The 20,930-nt window shown below is 43.5% G+C and overlaps 1 protein-coding gene across 1 annotated transcript in view; it reads right to left on the bottom strand.

Annotated features, from left to right (window-relative positions):
• COL11A1 (collagen type XI alpha 1 chain) overlaps nucleotides 1-20,930 on the bottom strand; it is a 284,888-nt gene that overhangs the window by 33,522 nt on the left and 230,436 nt on the right. Inside the window, exons 47-54 of the mRNA XM_066624556.1 lie at nucleotides 18,574-18,627; nucleotides 17,772-17,825; nucleotides 17,621-17,674; nucleotides 9,133-9,186; nucleotides 7,458-7,565; nucleotides 7,192-7,245; nucleotides 6,497-6,550; nucleotides 5,167-5,220 (exon numbers count right to left, since the gene is read on the bottom strand). Coding sequence (XP_066480653.1) covers nucleotides 5,167-5,220; nucleotides 6,497-6,550; nucleotides 7,192-7,245; nucleotides 7,458-7,565; nucleotides 9,133-9,186; nucleotides 17,621-17,674; nucleotides 17,772-17,825; nucleotides 18,574-18,627 — 486 coding nt within the window. The remainder of the gene's footprint in view (nucleotides 1-5,166; nucleotides 5,221-6,496; nucleotides 6,551-7,191; nucleotides 7,246-7,457; nucleotides 7,566-9,132; nucleotides 9,187-17,620; nucleotides 17,675-17,771; nucleotides 17,826-18,573; nucleotides 18,628-20,930) is intronic.

Here is a 20,930-nt window from a genome sequence, read left to right as displayed (position 1 = left end):
GCCCAGCCCTCCTCTGCCTGCCCTCCTTCTCATCTTCAAATGATCTTAGCTGTGATCTCTTTGCAGATGATTTTCTCAAAGATGGTTTCTCTGCCCAGCTGAGCCACCTGGGCTCTGCTGATCTCATCGGCCATCGCTCTACTGCCCTGCTCAATCCCTGCAACCTTCCCCAGGCCTTCTTCCGGAGGTCTGGTCTAGAGTGTAGAGCCTCCGTTTGCCTGAAGATAACATCCACAGGTCGCCAGTTCAAGGCCACCGGCACCATGCGACCTTGAAGCAGCTGACAAGCTGAGCTGAGTTATTCCACCTGCTCTTTGGTGTGAGCGAAGAAGCGTCTTGGCTGCCCTCCATGTGAGAGATGAAGGAGCTGCTTGTCAGCTTGCGTGGGAGGAAACTGGAGGACAGAATTTGATACCAGATCAGAAAGATCCATCTGAAACATTGTGGTTCTTGAAAGATAGAAACTTTCTTCAATTGTAAAAATCCCTACGGGGATTTAGAACAGCTTCCCCATGTAAACCGCCTTGAATAAAGTCTGAGGAGAAATCTGACGGCCAAGAAAGGCCGTATATAAATACCTGTATTATTAATTATTATTATTATTATTCTTGGTCAAGCAAGTGACCCACCAGTTAGTAGAATGCAGCTCTCTAGCATCTCTCTTATTGATTTCTTTCCCCACCTTTCTTACATTTTCCAAGCAGAGCAAAACAAGCAGACTGCACTGAGGGCCCAATTCTATCCAATTTTCCAGTGCTGGTGCAGTTGTGCCAGTGGAGTGTGCACAGCATCCTGTGGTGGAGGGGCAGTCACTGGGGCCTCCTCAAGGTATGGGAACATGTGTTCCCTTACCACAGAGCTGCACTGTGGCTACACCAGAGCTGGAAAGTTGGATAGGATTGGGCCCTGAGTGCGCCCATTACAGTGTTAGAAACTTGGGGGCCTGCTGTGTAGCAAAAAAAATCAAGGAAACTATAAACTGGTTCTATGTTCTTATTTAAATGTTTTCTAAAACATATGGAAACTTTGTGCATGCCACTCAGAAAGTGACCGTGTGCCACTAGTGGCATATGTACTCCAAACTGGCCACCTCTTCCTTAAGTTTTTGCTCAGTTGGGGGGGAGGGACAACTTTGCTTCCAAGGCTGGAGAGCTTCCCAGAGCTGTGCTCATAAGCTAGTTCTGGAGCCTAAAAGAACTGGGCTGGGGGAATGTTGTAGGATTTGGAGGAAGTATAGATGAAATCCAGTCAAAGGCAGACTGAAAACTCTTTCGGCTGCGCTCTAGCAAACATATGCATTGTTAAATCTTCCGCTGAGTCATACTCCAATTCTAGTGATAAGATTACTAATGCCCCATAATCATTTTTGCCATTATTAATGTGAAGTAAGTTGGTGGAACAAATAGATTATTGTGTAAAACAGATAAAACTAATTAAACATGTCAGCTCACTCAAGCCTATTATATAGAACAGTTTAACTCATTTTGTTAAATGGATTCCAGCTTCCATTTAATGTTGCTCTATGTGTTTAAAAAAATAAAACAAACCATAAAATCCTGCTAATTGCTTGATAAGGAAGACATATGGGACAATCCTATTCCCTTCCAGCCCATAGCACACAGTGCTGTGGATGGAGTGCGTGAAACTGAGAAATTAAGATTATCTTGTGATGTATGAATCCATTAAATTCTTCAACATCTTTCTTGCAATACTTTGTCTTATTTTTGTGCACTACACCCATTACTTTGTAGTCCATCACAAGAGCTTTGGTGAACAGAATATTGTCTTTTTTCTAAGGTCACAAAATGTTTTATTCCAGCTGTTGAATACATACTTTTTCCTCAGTGTGTTCTAAATGAACACTTTTAAATTATTTTTTGCACTCCACAGTATTTATTGTTTCTTGTCATCAACTATGCCTCTAAGTCTTAATTGAAAAGTGGTATATTTTCTCGAAATTTCTCTCTCCCTCCATCAAAATACTGTTGATAGTATTGTTTAGGCAAAAGTAAAGGGTTCTGGATAGGCAGGTTTAAGAGACTGTATGGCACAGCGGCATCTGGGCCATATTGTTCCTCATACTCATTTGTGTTATGAGCAGACTAGGTAGGTCTGGGTACATCACAATTCCCAAGGACAATGGCAAACTTGAAGAGTACAGAATACCTTTGACAGGATGGAGATCTTGTCCACCAACCAAATGATTGGTTGGTTCAAACTGTACTGTACTCATTCTCAAATCTGCTTGATTCAAATCAGTTGGAAAAATCACCTTAACTATATGTTTAATAACTTATTTTCCACAATAAGGCAGCATACAAGTCTATGGAAGTGCATACTGAAGTAACTTACTACAAGTCTCAGCTGGTTCTGTAAGAATTTCCAATTCTAATCAATATTATATTAATGCTCCCACCTCTAGCTATTGAAAGCAATGTGCTCAACTTCAGGGACTTTATATAGCTCTAAGAGTTATATATACACTGAATTTTTGGCTTTTCAGGACTGAGGTCTTGCTTGGAGCCAACAATCAGGAGAAATCAAGTAGCTGATTATAATGCTTGCCAGTCATGGTTATTTTAGAAAGAGGGCCAAATAGTTTACAGTATGGAAACTACTCTTTTCTCTTTTTCAAAAAATAATATTTCAATTGCTGTGTAATTGATTGGCAGGCATACTCATGCTTTCAAACCACTAGAGAAAGTATCTTGCCCATTTTTCTGTTGGTCTAAGATCAAACAGTTCTGTAAAATGCATTTATATTTAGGCTATCAACCAATTAAGTAGGTTTTGTTCATCAACCATCTGTTCTTTAACTGATTAAGGGTGCAATTCTGACTTGCTCTTGGGCTGGCAAAAGTTGCTTGCATTGGCCTGGAGGTCTTGCAAAAGTGCCATAAGGCACTTTCGTGCCACCTCAGGAGTTGGGAGGCTGAATCCGGAGTCAATGCACCAGGAGATTGGTGAGTTCATGCCAGCCAAGTTAGGCCAGTGCGGAGGTCTGGGGAGAGGGCAGAATGGGGGCATTCCGAGGCTGGTGGTGGGTGGCCCAGGGTCGGGCAAGGGATTTCAGTACTTAAGCCAGTTCCTAACCCCACTCCTGTGCGACCCAATGCAGAGTTGGGTTGCTTGGATCTACGCCACCACTTTAGGCGGCACAAATCTGAGTACCCCATTGGGGCTGCTACAGCATTACCCAGGGTAAAGGGAACCAATTTCTTGAGCCCCAGGCTGAACTGAAGTCAGCCCCAACCCTGCACTGGATACAGTGCAGGCCAGCTGGCCTGCCTGTTCCAGCACAGGTTAGGACTGGGCTGTAATAGATTCATTTAACAAAAACAAAAATGCATATTACCCAACTTCTATACAGGTGTGTTTTGGTATGCTGAAAGGCCCTCATTAATATTTTAGTTTTCATTTCCAACTGCAGTAACACACCAGAACCAAAACAGCTTTGAAGAAGAATAATGCATACTTAAGTCACACCTCCATGGATTAAAATCTTTCAGCCTCTGATCAATCAGTGAAAAATTTAGTTGATTAATATGTCAGTCAAACTGATCAAAGTCTGCTGAACTAACTTAAATGAATACAGTACATTGATGAGCAAGAAGAGGCAGTCCTAGAAAAGAAATACTCAACTAAATAATTCATTCACACCAGGGTCTCTTAAAACACAGTATTACCTTGCACTTATTATGTAATGCACTCAGTATGCATTGCAGCAATGCTGATGTTGCTGATGCTGCTGTTAACGTACACTAATTGCTCATTATCACTAACTCTGTGATCGATAACTCAGTTAAGCTGTCAAACTTAAGCTAAGAGCTTTTATGCTCATGGAGGTCAGCAGTACCAAGGGACAGTTTTGATGCAACTTTATCCACAATTAATGCACCATGTCTACAGATATTAACAAAAACCACACATCAGCCAAAATGCAACATGGGTAAGGTGTTGTTTACTGCATATGGGTTGGATATTGAAGTCACAGAAAGAAGCCTCACACCAACTATTTCTGCATACCTTGAGATTATACCGAAGAGACAAGTACATGAAAGAAATCAACAGTGGGCCCAATCCTATCCAACTTTCCAGCACCGGTGCAGCTGCAATGGAGCCCTGAGGCAAGGGAACAAATGTTCCCTTAGTTTGTAGAGGCCTCCGTAACTACCCTCCCACCACAGGATGTAGCACACACCCCATTAACGTGGCTACACCAGGACTGGAATGTTGGATAGGTTTTCGCCCTGAATCACTTCATTAGGAGATCACTTCATTAGGAGGACCCAATCCTATCCAACTTTCTACCACCGATGCAGCCGCAATGCGGCCCCAAGGAAAGGGAATAATCTTCCCCCCTATCACAGGACTGTCCCCCTACCAGAAAATGCAGCAGAAGCCCCATTGGCATGGCTGCATCAATGCTCAAAGGTTGGACAGAATGTTGATTAGGATGTACTGCCATTTTAAGGAAGAAGTATATCTGACTGATGAAAACCATAAAGCATTTTCGCATCACAACTACACCTCTTCATGAACTGTAATACATCAAGAGTTGCCATCAATTGTGGCATAAAATATCTTCACACTTCTAGACAACGGGCTGAATTCAAAGGTTTCTTTCTTGAGGAAACCTTCTTTCTCTGGAGGAAGAAAACCAGGGGATACAAACCCAGTGTATTAAGAAAAAACCCCAAATGTCCATATTCCTTGAGAGTTTAGGCCAATACATCTTGTAGCCACCAACTTGAATTTGGCTCACCAGCCATTTACCGCAACCTGGCAGGTGACAGATAAGACATTTGCCATGTACAGCAAGGCAGTAAACCCAAATAAGTTTATTAAGCACTTTGTGGCTGGTGGGCTGTGTTTGGCATGTCAGGGGTGTCTCAAATGATAAATAGCTACCACCAATTCAGGTCACTTGATGAAATACAAAAAACTTAGTTTAAAAAGGTGAAAGTTCTTAAAGTGTGGAGGGGAGGTTTGTTCTTATGAAAATCTGAATCAGTTTCAACACTAATAGGTTATACCTGATTTATTCTGCCGATTTGAATAGTTTTAACCTGGACATTAAGGGGGGAAAAACACTTCAAAGGAAAATAACACTGAGATCAAATGACACAAGCACATACACCCTTGTGAAGAAGCAGTATGACTTACTCTTTTTCCAGGAGGTCCAGGGGGGCCTGCTTCACCTGAAGGACCTGGTGGACCCTGCAAGAAGACAATCACCCTATCAGTTTTTTTAGATATTGTTAGTCTGAAAAGAAAAAAATTACTGCTTTGGCAAAAACATTACAACAGTAACATTCTGGGATCTCTTGGGTGACTTGGGTGATTGTAGTAAGGGGGAATGATGTATAGCTTCACTGTAAATGCCTAATTGGAGAAGAAGGTGAGCAAACCTCTCTCTCTCTCTCTCTCTCTCTCTCTCTCTCTCTCTCTCTCTCATCAGCTCCCTAATTTTTAAAATCATATATGGTCTGCTGAGGCAAACAGGTAATTAGAGTAGCATTTCCTCTTTGGTAATATTTTGCACAGAAACATCTATGAAAATTCCTCTATTATTTTTAGGCTTTTTCTTAGGACTCCCAAACCCTGATGTACAGAACACTCCCATTACGACCAAGGTTTCTTATCCACATGCATCTAAATGCCTGTACAGCTAGCTCCACATGCCTGTGGAGACTTGGGACTTGGCTTTCTTGAACAGCCACCACTCTACCTGGCAAACTGCATTTGAAACTGAGGGGATTTTTTTTAAACAAATTATCATATGGTTCAATGGGCTGTTCACAATTCTCATGGGGCATGCCTAAAGTGGCTCTTCATATTTCTGGCAGTTATCTACCTACATATACATCTCACACACTATTTTCTGCCCAGTATCCACCTGGCTGTGTGCTCATAGACTACACCCAGCAAAAACATCTGCAAAAACACTTGGGAAAGCCCAATTAGTACTGATGGGTGGCTCAGAAGCTTATTTATCTCTTCTCCCTTCGCTTAACATTAAAAACAAGTTTAAAAATGAGATTAACATCAAATACATAGTGGCAGGCCAACAGGATGCTTTGAGTCTTCATACTATTCCAGAAATGGTTGGCAACCTTCAGTCTCGAAAGACTATGGTATAAGCCTACAGCACCTGGTATTCCCAAGCGGTCTCCCATCCAAGTACTAACCAGGCCTGACCCTGCTTAGCTTCCGAGATTAGACAAGATCAGGCACAGTTCACAGCAGGGTATACACAAATTATTATTAAAATAACACAGGACTTTAAAAAAGTCCTAAGCTTTCCTAGACATGCAGACCTTATTGCCTGACCTACAGCCCAGTCCTATGCATGACTACTCAGAAGTAAGTCCCATTATACTCAGTATATCCCAGGTAAGCGTGGATAGGATTGCAGCCCTAAACTTTGAAACAAATGGATCCAAATACAACTCTAATCCCAACACAACAGTATCATTAAAGAGACTTTACTTACAGGTTGGCCTGGGTCACCATCTTCACCTTTCTCACCTCCTGTACCATCAGTGCCCTAGGGAAGCAACAAAAACGGGAAGAAAAATGAATGGTTCATGTCACTAACCAGACTTGCACTTTGTGACCTGCATTCTTTCATCCAGGCAGTCTTTCATCCAGGCAGTTTACAGGACCAACCTGCCTAGCTTCAACAGCGAAGCTGAATCATTAGTCCTCAGATAATGCTTGGGCTTGACAAATTCAGAGCCAGCAACAGAGGCTCGCTGGTTGACATGTGGAAAAGAACTGCTCACATACAGTTGTAGTGGAAAGGCAGAGCTGCACAAGACTCTCCATTCATTGTTCCTCTTCAGTGAAAAGGAAAAATGTGGAAAAAAATGTAGAACATAGAAGAGGAGCTGCATTCTTGCTTGCATTTGTTACACTGTTTATGACAATACTGTAGACCACATGAACAGGATCTTTTTGTTCAAGCCAGCTGCCCGCATATTGGTGGAACTGACCAGCAGTGCAATCCCATGCGTATCTACTCAGATGTAAGTCTCACTGCGTTCAACACAGTGTTCCTGGGCTCAGTCCCAGGAAAGCATGCATTGGATTTCAGCCTCAATTTCTCAAAATCTCAGGCTAGTAGAATAACTCAGCTAAAGCCAATGGAAATGTCACTTTTAGCATAAGTATTTTTAAGATACTTACAGCAGGACCAGGCTCACCAGGAGGGCCAGGGTCACCAGGGAAGCCAACAGGACCCTATGCAAATAGGGAACAAGACAAGGCTGATGTCACCCATCACAACCAGAATTGAGAATTGTTGTACAATGATATAATTAACACGCATGCATGCAATGCAAATAAACAAGATACAAACTCTAGAGAGAGGTAAACAGAACTAACTGGTGCAATTGGGCTCCATTACATTTTAAACCTCATGGTTTCATTTTTAAATGAGTAGACTCACTTACTGGATTACCCTTCGGTCCATCATCGCCTGGAGGTCCTTTAATACCAGCAGGTCCAGCTGCCCCTGGTGGTCCAGCCTCTCCTTTTTCACCCCTTTCCCCTTTGGGACCCTGTAAAGGACACACACAGTATTGATGGCTTTACAGAAATGACTTTTTTCAAATGGGGAAGAGAGAGGATCTCTGGATAGATCTGGAGATAAATCTGCCACAATTTTATAAGGAAAAAAATGTTTTTAAATATTTAAATCTCTGTCAAATACACAGAGCAATAAGAGTTCACACCAGCATTCAGATACAGAAGGTAAGTTCATGGTTGATCAGTTTCTGAAATGAATTTTTCCAGTTATAAAAAACAACAATAAATCTACAAAGAAGAACTTTTTAAGAAAACTCCTCATGATGGTGACTCAAAATGAAAATATTTTAACTGAAGATAATCATAAGACACCTGACAATGGGATTCAAAATCTGTGTTGTAAGGCAATCCCCTTTGGTCAGGGGAATGCTGGTGTTACGTTATGTCAATAGCCAGTAAAGCAAATACCCAAAGCAGTTCTTGCTGGATAAAGCCTTGGGTAACCAAGGACTTCCAACCGCAAGCAGATGAACTACATCCAGCTCTCTGAGTTAACAGAGAAAAAGAAATATAGGAGATGACGGACAGCCCAATCATGAGCTGCCCGGGATCAGGGCTGCATCAGTGCCAAAAATGGCTGCTACTGCATCCTGTGTTTTCCAAGCAGCCACTGCCGGAGCAGCATCCCCTTCGTCCCCCCGGATAAAGCAAGTAGCCATGCAATGGGGTTACTTGATTCACCACCAACGAAAAGGTCAGCGGTGAATCAAGGGCATTCATGTCGGGCAGTGAGTTTTGCTCCACTGGACCCGCCTCCCTCCCTCCCCGCTCCCTCCCCCAGCATGCCTCCTCCTCATCTCCCCCCTCCCCATAACACCTCCTTCCCGCCCTTTACCCATCTCCCCCCTCCCCAGAACATCTCCTCCCTTCCTCCCCCACACCCTCACTTACGTCTCCACTACTCTGAGAGCCGGAGCTCTGGTAGTTGCTTGGCAGTAGCCCAGTGCCTGAAAGCGCTGCGCTACCACAAGCGCTCGTCTGGTGGTTGGGCCAGCAAACGTGCCTTACGGCACATTTGCAACAGTGTGCGCCAGCGGTAAGCTGGCACACACTGTTCTGGATTGGGCCCTCAGATGGGTCAGACAGAAAGGTAGGTAGGCAGACAGATATCAAACAGGAATGCAGGAATCCTGGGTAAAGTGGAGAGCTGGAGAAATCAATGCAGCCCAGCCTAATTATCTATGTAGCAATTTGCATCTGAAAACATGAAGACTTTGGGAAATCCAGGCAGGCTATACGAACACTTTGTTTGCAAGGAAAAGTGGGATAAATCTTTCAAATACCTTTTAAATATTTTTTAAATAAAATAAATATCAGCTAATCAGGCTGCATTTAATTATCAGCAACAGGAGGTATAGAAAGCACTGACCTTAACAAAATGGAAAAGGCTAATGTTGAGAACTCTTGCCAGAGTTTTCTAAGAAAAGGTTTTCACACTCCTGACAAAAAGGAATGGGACATGACACTCCTTTAAATGCATTAGCTGTCAGGGCTCCTATAGAATCATTACACCTGCTACTTAAAAACAGAAATACTTACACCTGTGCCAGCTTCTCCGGGAGGCCCAGGGTTACCAGCTTCTCCGGGTTCACCCTATGAGAAGCCAGGATTAAAAAAAAAAAAATACATTCCTCATTAACGCCTACCTTTCTCATTAGATAAAAAACAAACACTTTGTCTACTATTGAACTCCCACCAATAAGTGATTTTTTTCTCCCACAGACTGAAATCCCTGAGAATTAGGAAATGCTAATTGAAAACTACTTCAAAGTGATTTATTTTAATTGAAAATGATGTGAGGACTCTAACCAGGGGCAGCATCCTAAACAAACATGATGGCAGTAAATGAAATAATATGTCAACAATGAATAAAACCTTTGTTGTAGGCCTCAGTGCTCACACAATGCTGTTTATTGGTGTTGATAGCTTTTTAGTAAATCAGACGGCTTGCAAGACATACATAAACAATCTGTGCAAAAGGCAACGTTTATACAGTATTAACCAAATGTTTGAATTAATGGATTCTTCTCCAGAGCCCAAACACAGGCTCACACAAAACCTAAATGTATCATTCCAGTAATGAGTAGTGATGGGTAAGCTCCCTTCAGCTGAAATTCAGATTGGCTCAGTATTTATGAGCTCTGTTGCAAAGTGTTTGGAAAAAAAATTGTTTTCTGAGAGTTCTTTTACGGGTGCTGCACCCTCCTTCATCTCCTCCCACAGAGAATGGGGTATGACAGTTGAATATAACATTTCAAGGGGCAGGAGTGTGACAGCTGGATATGATATTGGAGACAAGGAGCAAAATATGCTTACAAGTCTGCAATGGCGTCTCTAGGGGGGTGCGGGGGGTGTGGGCCGCACCAGGTGACGCGTTGGGGGTGCTGAGGGGGGTGACGCGCCAACTACCCCCTGCCCTCTGAAGGAACCTCCTGTCCTGAAGTCCAGCCAGACGGAGGCTTCTGAGGTGAGCCTCAGGGCTGGCGGTGCAGCTTCTGGTGGCGGCGGTGGCAGTGGGCAGCCTCTGTTGTGCGGTGGAGGACCAGGTGAGAACGGTAGGTTGGTGCAGAGGCTCTTTCAGCCTTGGGCATCGTTCCCCTTGCCCTCTGTGGTTGGGGAGGCGCAGTGGGCTCAGTGGAGCAGCAGCAGCATCCTCGGTCCCCTCCGTGGTGCCTTGGGGAGAGGCGATCAGTCGTGTTTGCTTTGGCTTGGGCTGGTAACTGAACCAGCAGTGGGTTCAGAAGGGGCATGATGTCAACAGGGGAAAGAGAGAGGAACATGGAGAGAGAGGAAGAAACTCCTGTTTCTGCTCTTTATGTGCAATGCAGAAGATGTGCAAACTTTGCTTAAACCTAGGCATGCAGAGCATTCCTGAAGCATGGAGGCTTCTGAGGAGAGCCTCGCAAGTATGCGTGATGCTGCAGGAGCCTCCTGCCCAAGTTCGGAGGTTTCTGAGGCGCTGCACGCAAGTACAAGCCTCACACTTGTGCGCAATGCATAGGAACCTCCAGCTCGAGCTCAGAGGCGCTTGCCCCTGCAAATGAAGGGCTGGAGGTTGCTCCCCTCTTTCCTCCCAGCCCTCACCCAAGCAGCCTGGGAGCCCTGCAGCACCAATGGAGCTTTGCATGTTCCCTCCTCCCTCTCTGTGCGCCAGGTAAGGGGAGTTACTGCTGCCTGAGGGGAAACAGACTATCTGCCTGGCATTTGCTTTATTTTTGCAACTCACTGGGCTTGCAAGAAGCAGGCTTTGTTTTTAAAGGGAAAGCAGCCCTTCCAGCCCAATCCTCTGCATGTCTACTCAGAAGTCAGTCCCATCACAGTCAATGGGGCTTACTCCCAGGAAAGTGTGGATAGGATTGCAGCCCCAGAACCCAATCCTATGCATGTCTACTCAGAAGTAAGTCCCATTACAGTCTGGGGCTGTACAGTCTGGGGCTTACTCCCAGGAAAGCATGGAAGGGCTGCTGTCCCTTTAAAAACAAAGCCTGCTTTCCTGCACTTGAGTTGCCTGTTTGGAAGGGAGGGTTCAGTTCTGCCTTTGCCCCCTGTTTTTTTTGGGGGGTGGGGGGGTTGGAACTACCCTTTTTCTGGGTGGCTGGATGCACCCTGACTGCAGGCTGCACTCAGAAGCCCAGATAGAGGACAAGGAGAGCGATGATGGGGAGGTGAGGATTTCCTCCCCCCCCCCAATGATCATGAAGAGGGGAAAAAAGTTTGTTGCCCCAAAAAAGGCAGCCACTGGAAATCTGAAATAATGCTCTGCAAAAGTAGAAGGGGAGGTGGAGATCCCACGTCACTCACCAACTGCACGAAGGTGGGATCAAAGGGCTGAGCTAGATGTACCCCTGATGTTGTGTCTGGGAGGGGAGACATTTGCGAAACCCACAGCAAATTTGCCTCATCCTTGGCCTCTCCCCTTCCCTTCCTCCCCCATTCCCTCAGCCTGTATATTTTCAAGATTATTGCCTTCACCAACATTTTCTACATTTTAAAACTTCCTTTCCCTATCCCCCCCCCCCACTGTTCTTTCCCACCCCAGACAGACAGACAGACAGAACAAACAAACAACGGGGGGAATAACTGTAGAGAGAGTTGCAAGATAGTCAGAAGCTGGAGAAGGGGGGGGGGAGCCTGGAAATGCCTGCCTCTCTGTAATATTCCATCCCAGCAGGATCAGTGTCAGGGCAGTACTACAAGGGTTACAATGCAATTCAATCCATGCTTACTCAGGAGTTAGCTTCAGTGTATTCAACTGAACTTACTCCCAAGTCAGGGTGTGTGGGATTGCAGTCTCCTCCTTTGATTAAACCTGAACACTGGAAGTTGTTGTAGGGTAAATCACAGAGCAGCATTTGCACAATTGCATATATATTTCACAGGATTTGCATACTGTGCTCCAGTTGCAAAACTGGGAATTATTCAAGATGTTTTGATTTCTGTTTTGTTGAGGGGAGAGCTAGGGAAGAACAAGGAGTGATGCTGTTCAAGCTAGTACTATTGGTAGGGAAATAAGGAGAAAGGAACTCAAATCTCCTGGAGCTGAGAACTGCTGTAGTTTTGGCAGCTTTAGAATAGTGTGACACAGTGTATCACTGTGTCACATCACAAGCAGAGGCTGTGTAGCCTCTATCTGGCTGTGGACACTATGTTGTATCTGTGCACTGGCAGAGGGTTGGACTTGATGATCTTGAAGGTCCTAACTCTGATTTCTGTGATTATCTATGTGGCATTCTGTGATGACTCTTCACAGCATGTTGAACATTGCTTATGGTATGATTTCACACAGAAAGCATTGAAAACCAGAATATGTGTGTACAGAACAAGCATGTTCTCTATTGAAGCCAGAAGAATAAACCTGTTGAAGCTAGCGTTTTATCAGCTGAATCAAATTCAGTTCCAGAAATGTGTACATTTAGGCAGTGTGTATGATATTGTAATTTAAAGATGCAATTTTAATGATGTGGGGGGTGGGGCAATGATGTGGGCGGGGCAATGATGCATTACCACACCCACTCCTCAGGGTCATTGCCCCACCCACTGCATGGGAAGAGGTCCATTATGGGGGGTGACGTGCTGGCCTCCCGCACCAGGTGACGCAAACCCTAGTGACGCCACTGCAAGTCTGGCTGATGCTTACAGGAGCATATTTGAAGGACAAAACAGAAGTCGCAACAACTACATACACCTGGTTCACCAAAAGAGGATTCTGCCAAGGATTCTGATTGGTAGTTGGCATCACTCCAACACAACTTGTCTTTCCCTTTTGTGGATGCCAGGCATCTTCATTTTCTCCTCAGCAGATGAGGGTACCTTAGGGCCTAGTTAATTTGCCAGATCCTGAGGTCAGTGGTGGCAGAATCCTCCAAACTGTGGGTGGGGTGCAGAAGAAGGTGCATCCTGAGCCCTGCCTGGTTCTGAGTACCAACGTCTGGGACTAGACAGGGCAACTTCATCCCTATTCCCCTTTTTTCTTTGAACTGGCTTTCCCCTCTCCGCTCCTGGTTCTTCATCCTCTTTACTTTGGTCTAGCGCCATCTTGCCTCCCATCCTCCTCTCCTGGATGGCTGGGTATGGTTGGAAATTTCTTAAAAAGGGATGCATCGAAAGTACAGTCTCCAATGATCCTCTGCAGGAAGAATTGGGGTAAGTGCCTAAAGAGACTGGACCAGCTCCACAAGGAGCTTTAGGGTGAGCTCTTCATAAGAGGGACATGTATAGGAAGTAGAAGGAGGGGAAAACTGACAAAGATGATTACAAGTACATAGCTCTTGGGTGTAAAGAGAGAACCAGGAGAGCTAAAGCTCAGATTGAGCTTAGGTTAGTGAGAGATGTGAAGAAAAACAAAAAGGGGTTTTATGAGTACTTTTGACATAGAGGAAAGAATAAGAAAGTTGGTGGCGATCTGCTGTGTGGGGAAGATGGTGAAATGTGAACAGGTGATGGAGAGAAGATGGAACTACTCCAGTCCTACTTTGCCTCTGTCTTCTCCTGCAAATGTGACTGCACTCATCCGAGTAGGAACAGTGAAAAAGCAACAGCCTAAGATGTGTTAAGGATGTGGTTTGGGATCATTCAGCTGCTCCAAATGAAGTCTTTAATTAGTCATTTATTTGGAGTGTAAGCTTTAACTCGCATGGCCAAGATCCAAAAAATCATGCAGTTAGGTTCTCCATGATACTGAGAAGCTGGGATTATCAGTGGATGATCAATAGTTGGCGGTCAAGGTGGGAATCCTTGAAAGGGGGAAATAGGCAGTGGCCAGCTGTCACCCCCAAGGTAGCAACCTATGCTGAAGCTGGAAGTGGAGCGTCATGTGTTAAGACACACTGCAGGATACAACTGCTTGTTCATTAGTGTTTAATTTGAATGAATGTGGCCCATTTAATTCAATCAGCTTTTTCTCATGTATTATTGGGTGTACACGGGAAAACTATAAACCTCCTAAGCTAAATCGTGTTTTTGGTGCTGCGTTCTCTCTCATTCTTATAAAGAAGCATTACTCTGCAAATGATATACAGAAAATCAAAGTGGTCAAATCCTGAGAGAGACATCTCCCATATAAATAAAGTCCATAATTACTGGATTTTATGATTGCTCAGTTACACACATGCTAAGAAGGAACAAAAGTGACATTTTAAAAATATGATCCTAAGAGATTACGAACCCTCTAACCATTTCTAAGATGCTCATTTTGGGGGTGACGAAAAAGGACAAAAAAAAATCAGTGTAAAGCAACTAATTACAAAGCAAAGGCATCTTAATATAAGTAAATTAGGAGACTATAAACCAGCCCATACTTCAAAATACCTAACTGAGAGTAGATACAGTCCACTTAGTGGAGATGCTGTTCAGTCAAAACAGAATGACACATTCACTGACACATATGGTTGTCATTGAAAACAAAACCTTTGTGTAGAACTCTCCCTCTAAAACTGTTTCAAGCACATGATGATTAGTGAGGTTCTGGCAACAAGTGCTTAAGTAAACAAGATAGCCGATTGAATCAGAGCCTGGCTGTATCTCCACTCTGCAGCAAAGAGAGGATAAGCACCCCCAACTGCAAATATGGTACAGGTTTTCAGAACATTCAAATCTGAGGATTGACGGGCTGATTCTCATTATGTTAACATTTAAAGCTTCTTTAAACTGCGACCATCCATCCCATTGTATATTCTGGCTAGCAATGGCTCTCAAGCAGAGGGTATTTCAAGTCCTGTGACTCTGAGATCTTTTTAACTGGATTGATTGAACCTAGGACATTATATGTGCAAAGTGCTCTACCCTCAAAACAGCTTCTTCACTTTCCATTTGGATAAGATACAGCTTCAGACAGACAGGCTTGAACTAAGACATTCATGTTTTATTTATGGGTGTGCCATGTTTAGCATTCCTTCTCCTTTTCCATACACTGGCAGAGTGCTTCTCCTCACCAGTTCAAAACATAGCCAGCAGGTTTTGTTCTAATCCTTCCTTCCTTCAGCCTGCCTTAATTACAAATGCTGCCTTAAAAGAATATACTGTGAAATCAAGTTGGTTTTTAAGAGGTTTATGCTTGAGTGTAATGGAGACTATTTAGAATTATACCCCATTCTGAGATGCCAAATACATGAACCTTCTTGGTACTAGGGTATTCACATCCTGGACAATGGTGTCCTGGTTATTGGCATTCCTTGACATTTGCACCTGGGTTTTTTTTTGGGTTTTACAGTCATTTGCATCCCACCAGGCAGCAAGCAAACTTGCTGTCAAACAAATGCCATGTTATATAACCTAAGCCTCTTACCCCAGCCTAGCCCTAACTTTATCTTTGTATTTTTAAAAAGTACATTTAATATAAATGTATTTATATTGCACACCACCTCTGGCAGAGGCTAGATTGAAGGCAACAAGAGAAACATGGATTTCTCTTATGGTGGTGCTATTATTAAGGAACTCCCTCTCAGTTGAATTAAGAACTGCCCCATCCCTTTTAGCCTTCCAGCAAGGGCTGAGCACTTCCTTTTTTCACTTAATTAGCTACTTTGGGGTTCAGTGGTTATATTTTGCTTAATTTTTTATTGCACTATTCTTCATTTTTTAAATGATTTTTGCACATCATATTTTGTTCTGATTTTGGCATTTAACTTTCCTCCTCTTCTTTTGTATGCTGCCTGGAGTGCTCTGTTTATATGGCGGGAGGGAGGGAGGGAGGGGGGAGAGAGAGAGAGAGAGAGGGAGAGAGAGAGAGAGAGAGAGAGAAAGAAAGAAAGAAAGAAAGAAAGAAAGAAAGAAAGAAAGAAAGAAAGAAATTCTCTCAGAGGTTAAAAAAAAAAACCACACATAAGTGACTTCCAGCAAACCATTGCAAATTATATTATTTATGACACTCTTTGCAACTCACGCTTGCTGTCAGTGTTTGGTTCAAGAGGCAAACCTGAAAATAATGAGGCTTTGGAACTGATTCTAAATACCATAGTTTGGACACATTGATAAGGAGACTGTGATTTCTTTTGACGTTATTCTAATAGAAAGGAGGTGTTGTCTGATAGGAATCTACAGAACAGGGAAAGGGGCGTGGGGGAGATATGCGAAACCAAAATTTTATAATGGATGTCAACAATAGTGGGGCTTATCATAAGACAGATTGTAAGAGGGAAGGAAAGTGCTCGATATGGTCTTGTTTATTTTATTGACTTTTATAAAAGGGAAAGCATCCAAACTACATAGCTACATCTTCATTTGGACAGGAAGGAAAAGTACCTGCGGCTCTAAGATACAGAACTCCCTTTCTGAGAGTGATTAAGAAGTGGCCCATGACAAATCCAAATGATTTTGATTGACTTGTGACTTCCATCAGTATTTATGAAAGCAGAACTATGACAGATCTGCACCTGGAGGTATAAGGGCTATGTAGGGCACCAAAAAACATAAAGGAAGGACTCATCGTGCTTACTTCTTTAGCTAACTGCTAGGTCAAAAAATTGAAGACAGAATTAGAAAGGAAAGTTACAGTGGTTGAAGATCATTCTGAGCATCCAGTTTCCCCCCACTTGGCAGGAACGTAATACTCTGGAAATATGCCTCTGTTCACCATGAACACCCTTACCCCTCTTCATTTTCACCACATGCTCAGCACATACTTAGCACTACTGAAAATCTCGACTTATCTCAGTGGGGATACCCATAGTGGGAGCACCCTGCACAGATATGGTTTCAATACCCTGATGAGAGAAAACTAATTTTGAATTTCAACAGACCCTACCATATACAGTCTGCCCACATTATGCATGCATTCGGAACCCCCGGATTCCTTTATCTGCAGGTCCCCCAAACTCCATGGGTGGGCAGACTTGGATCCTCTGGGGGTGAGGTAGCGGCACTCCCCTTGGTTTCAGAGGGTCTTCTGAGGCAGTGTGTGACCGTCCACTGCCTCTACAGGTCTTAGAATGGCTATTTTGGCAAAAAAGAAATGCTACTTCTGGAAGCCGGAGGGCTTCCTGGCCCTTAGAATGCCTTATAAAGCATTAAAAAAAATCACTTTCAATTTCCTGATGGAGACTGTAAGTAGCAGGGCTTTTTGCCAAAATGGCCATTCTGACGCCCATAGAGGTAGCAGGCGGTCATGTGCTGCCTCTGTGGACTTCAGAAGATCCTCTGGACACAACTGGAGCTCAGCTCTGATTGAGTTTGGAGGGTGGAGGGCGATGACCTGAAAACTATTGGTTTGAATAGCCTATGGTTTTCCTTATCTGCTGAGGTTCTGGGAATGGAATCCCTGCAGATAACACAGGCCCACTTAGTTCCAAAGTATTTTTCTTCACATATGAAGAACAGGAGTTTGGATCACTTGGTTCTAAAACTCCCCAGACTGAACATGTTAGGAAGCCTAAAACTATTTCTTCAAGCAGATGCTGAACTTGTGCAATTACCGGCTAGTTAGACTATGCAAACGTCTCTGCACCATAAAAGATAAAAATACATAGAACAACTGCATGTATCTATCCAATCCCATTCAGGGCATTTTATTAAAAGTTATCATTGTTCTTACCTTATCGCCAACAGGTCCAACAGAGCCAACTGAACCTGGTGGACCTTGAGGACCCTACAAAGAGGAAAATGTGCAAGTAAGGTTATGAATACTTAACCGAACAATCAAACGCAAAATACAAAAAAAAAATTAGAAGGTTGGTGTTTCTTACATCAGCTCCATTAGGACCTTGAGGGCCTCTTGGCCCAGGAGGACCAGGTGGACCCTATATAAGACAACAAAACAAAACGAAATCAGCAAATATACCAGATTTACAACGTGAAAGTCAACATATTGGTTTTACCATTGGTAGCCCAAACTCTTTGCAGGCTGGCTGATGTTCTAAAGCAGTCGGCACCAGTCATAAAATGCGCTCCAGCAGTGCACTCAGTAGCATGCTGCTGGGGACACTGGAAGGAAGGCCAGAGCCTTTCTGCCTGTGTTATCAGCTCTCCCGCCACCCACTACAGCAGGTACATCAGCAGGAGAGGATAAGGAGGGCAGATCAGGGGCAAGGAGGGGAAAAACTGAACAGGGAGGGGGTGTAACAGCAGGAATACCGAGGGAGGGGATGGATCCAGCAATGATGGCACACACCAGATCCTATCCCCCTTTCTTGCAGTCTGTCCACCCCCTTTCTCTCCTCTGACTTGATCCAAGGAGACCTACTGCAGAGCACAACGCTTACAGAGGTGTAAGGGGGTTTAAATTGGGTTTTTTGGCATGGCTGCAGTAGTGGGGGGCACTATTAGGGTCTTAATAGAGTAGCTTATAGAGCCAGCTCTGAACATCTAGATACTGAATGGGGACATTCATACACTGACTCAGTTATTAAATCATGAAAGGCAAAGATACCCAGAGGAAGACCTTATGAACTAGGAGGATGAGAGAGAGAAAATCATAGTAGAGAAAGTTATTCCAATTTGTGAAAGATTATTTGTGTCAAGAATACAAAATACTGAAAAAAAAATTACCATTGGACCAACATCACCATTTTCACCTTTTTCACCTGGTGGGCCAGGCAGACCCTAGTGAAAGGAAAAATGAATGAAAAAGCCCACATAATTAATTGTTTGTACTTGAGAGATACCATAAATTACAGTCTCTGATATGTATGTTTCTAAATGCTGGTCTTCAAACCAGGCTGTGAAAAAATCAGGAATACCATTGTTGCCATCAAATGCCTAGTTCCATCCTTACCGTCAATATGTTTTTTGTACACTCTGTTTCTTCTGAGCTCCGGGGTGTTTTTCACACAACGTCAACTCTCACAGACTAGGTGTGGGAAGCCTTTTGCATAGGCTCCTTTGATCAGCCAAGCAGAAGACCAATGAGGAGCTCTGGGTTGAAATTAAATTTGCTCATGAGCTCCTCGTATTGGTCTATTGAGCCTTTTTTCCCTAACGAGCAAGTAGAGTCCTGTATAGGTGCAATTCATTTGTAGCTTAGCTTCCTTTAGCATTTTCCACCCCAGTATCTATGAGGAAAACCAAGAGGGCAGTTGCTGAAGAAAGGACACCTTTTTTGGCATGTCTGGAGCCCTGAGCAGAAACGTTACTTAGTCCTTGTGGACTCAGGCTGTAGCTAGAGGATGAGACTTACAGGAAGAAAAGAAGGCAGTCAGTTAAACAGCCTCAGAAGGTGTGCAATCCCTTCAGTGCTTTTCAAATGCTGTTTTTGTTATTGAGTATGCACAAATGAGACAGCTTCCTCATTTGTTGTTGTACAGTTTCTCCATTTTGTTCCCTGATTGGAAGTTTAATAGACTGTGCTGCATTTAAACAAAGGGCTATAAAGGATAGTAATATGCACACTGAAATACATTGATTGCAGCAGATGCAGAATGGCAGAGTCACTGCATTCTTGTCTCATTAGCAGCTTCTAACTAGGATATAATGGCAGGTACTTTTGGTTCTTTAGAGATGCACTACATGTGTATTTATCATGGGACGTACACTATAGCACTATCACTCATATGCTTTGACGCACTTTGAATATGTGCACAGGTCCAGATTCTTCAATCATTTGGAAGAAAATGGCTGCCAGTAAAATAAAACTATTAAATACACAATTAATCCTGTTGCTGTACTCTAAGAGTCCCAAAGTGTTTGCTATTGTCAGGTAATAAAGTTTTAGAGCAGGGAAGGGGGGCAGTTTTTCAAAATGAAATTCAAGGAGTATTGCAATGACTCATCAACATGTCAAAACATCAGCTTGCAGAAAATATTAAAACTCCAAGTCTATGATTGATCCCTGTTTGTTCAAACGCACTGCATGAGCAGACGGATTGCTATTGGGTGCAGTGGAGTCCTCTTCCCTCATCATCCTCAAAAGTAAAATTCTGGACTGGGACCTTGGTTTGAGTGACAGGATTGGACAGGGAAACTGGAACATCAGGCGTCAGGTTAGGGACTGGTCAGGGGCCTATGACTGTCAGATGGTTCACCCAGCCAGGTGGACCATTAAATCCTTCAGAACTGTTAACAGCTGAGATACTAACACCACATTCAGTACCCCATTTTCAAATGGGAGCAAATATCAGAGGTCCCTGTACTATTGTAGGTTCTTTAGGGCAGTGGTTCTCAATGTAAGGCTTCTGGGGGCACACCATATTTCTTGGGGGCCATATGAAGAAAAAAAAACTAGGCAGTCACAGAAAGTTTCTGAGATGGCCACCCAAACCCAGTTGCCAGGCATATGGCGAAATGAGGCTGAGAACCAGGCCAAGGGCAAAAAAAAAAAGGGTTGACACAAATCCTGCTCTAAGGGATGGTTCCATTGGCCAGAGAAGAGGTTTATCTCCTCCAGAGAATGTATGTTCCAAGGCTGAAAGGAGCCATCACTATCATATTTGACCCATCACCATTAAGTTTTGGGGAGTTGCTGAGGTCCCACACACTATGGAGGTCCCAGTGTAGGTTTTTGCTTCAGGATCTCCATCAACCTGGCACTGGTGCTGAATAGAAAGATGTGTGCCTCCCAGTCAAATGCGTGCACCAGAGGAAGAGAGGGAAAAATGGAGCAGGACAGATTCTAGTGGGCACAATATTGATCCCACTATGTGCATGCAGCTGAATATGCATGGGTGGAAGATTGTCCAATACATTTGAACATTGTAAGTTAAATTTTTGCTGGTAGTACTAGCTATTCAGTGGATACATAGATATATTACCAGCAGAAATTGTATTATATAATAAATTCACTACCTTTGCATGATAGCATGAGATACAGACTGAAATAGCAGGAGATTCAGACTGAAAATGTAATCTTGAGAAGCCATCCTAAACACAGAATTTCATTTTGTTTAAATTACCCATTTAGGCTGCAATCC

Source organism: Tiliqua scincoides, chromosome 4 (genome assembly GCF_035046505.1).
Source record: "Tiliqua scincoides isolate rTilSci1 chromosome 4, rTilSci1.hap2, whole genome shotgun sequence".
Taxonomy (NCBI): Eukaryota; Metazoa; Chordata; class Lepidosauria; order Squamata; family Scincidae; genus Tiliqua; species Tiliqua scincoides.
The sequence above is the reverse complement of the archived record's forward strand: the minus strand, read 5'-3'. Positions and strand labels throughout refer to the sequence as shown.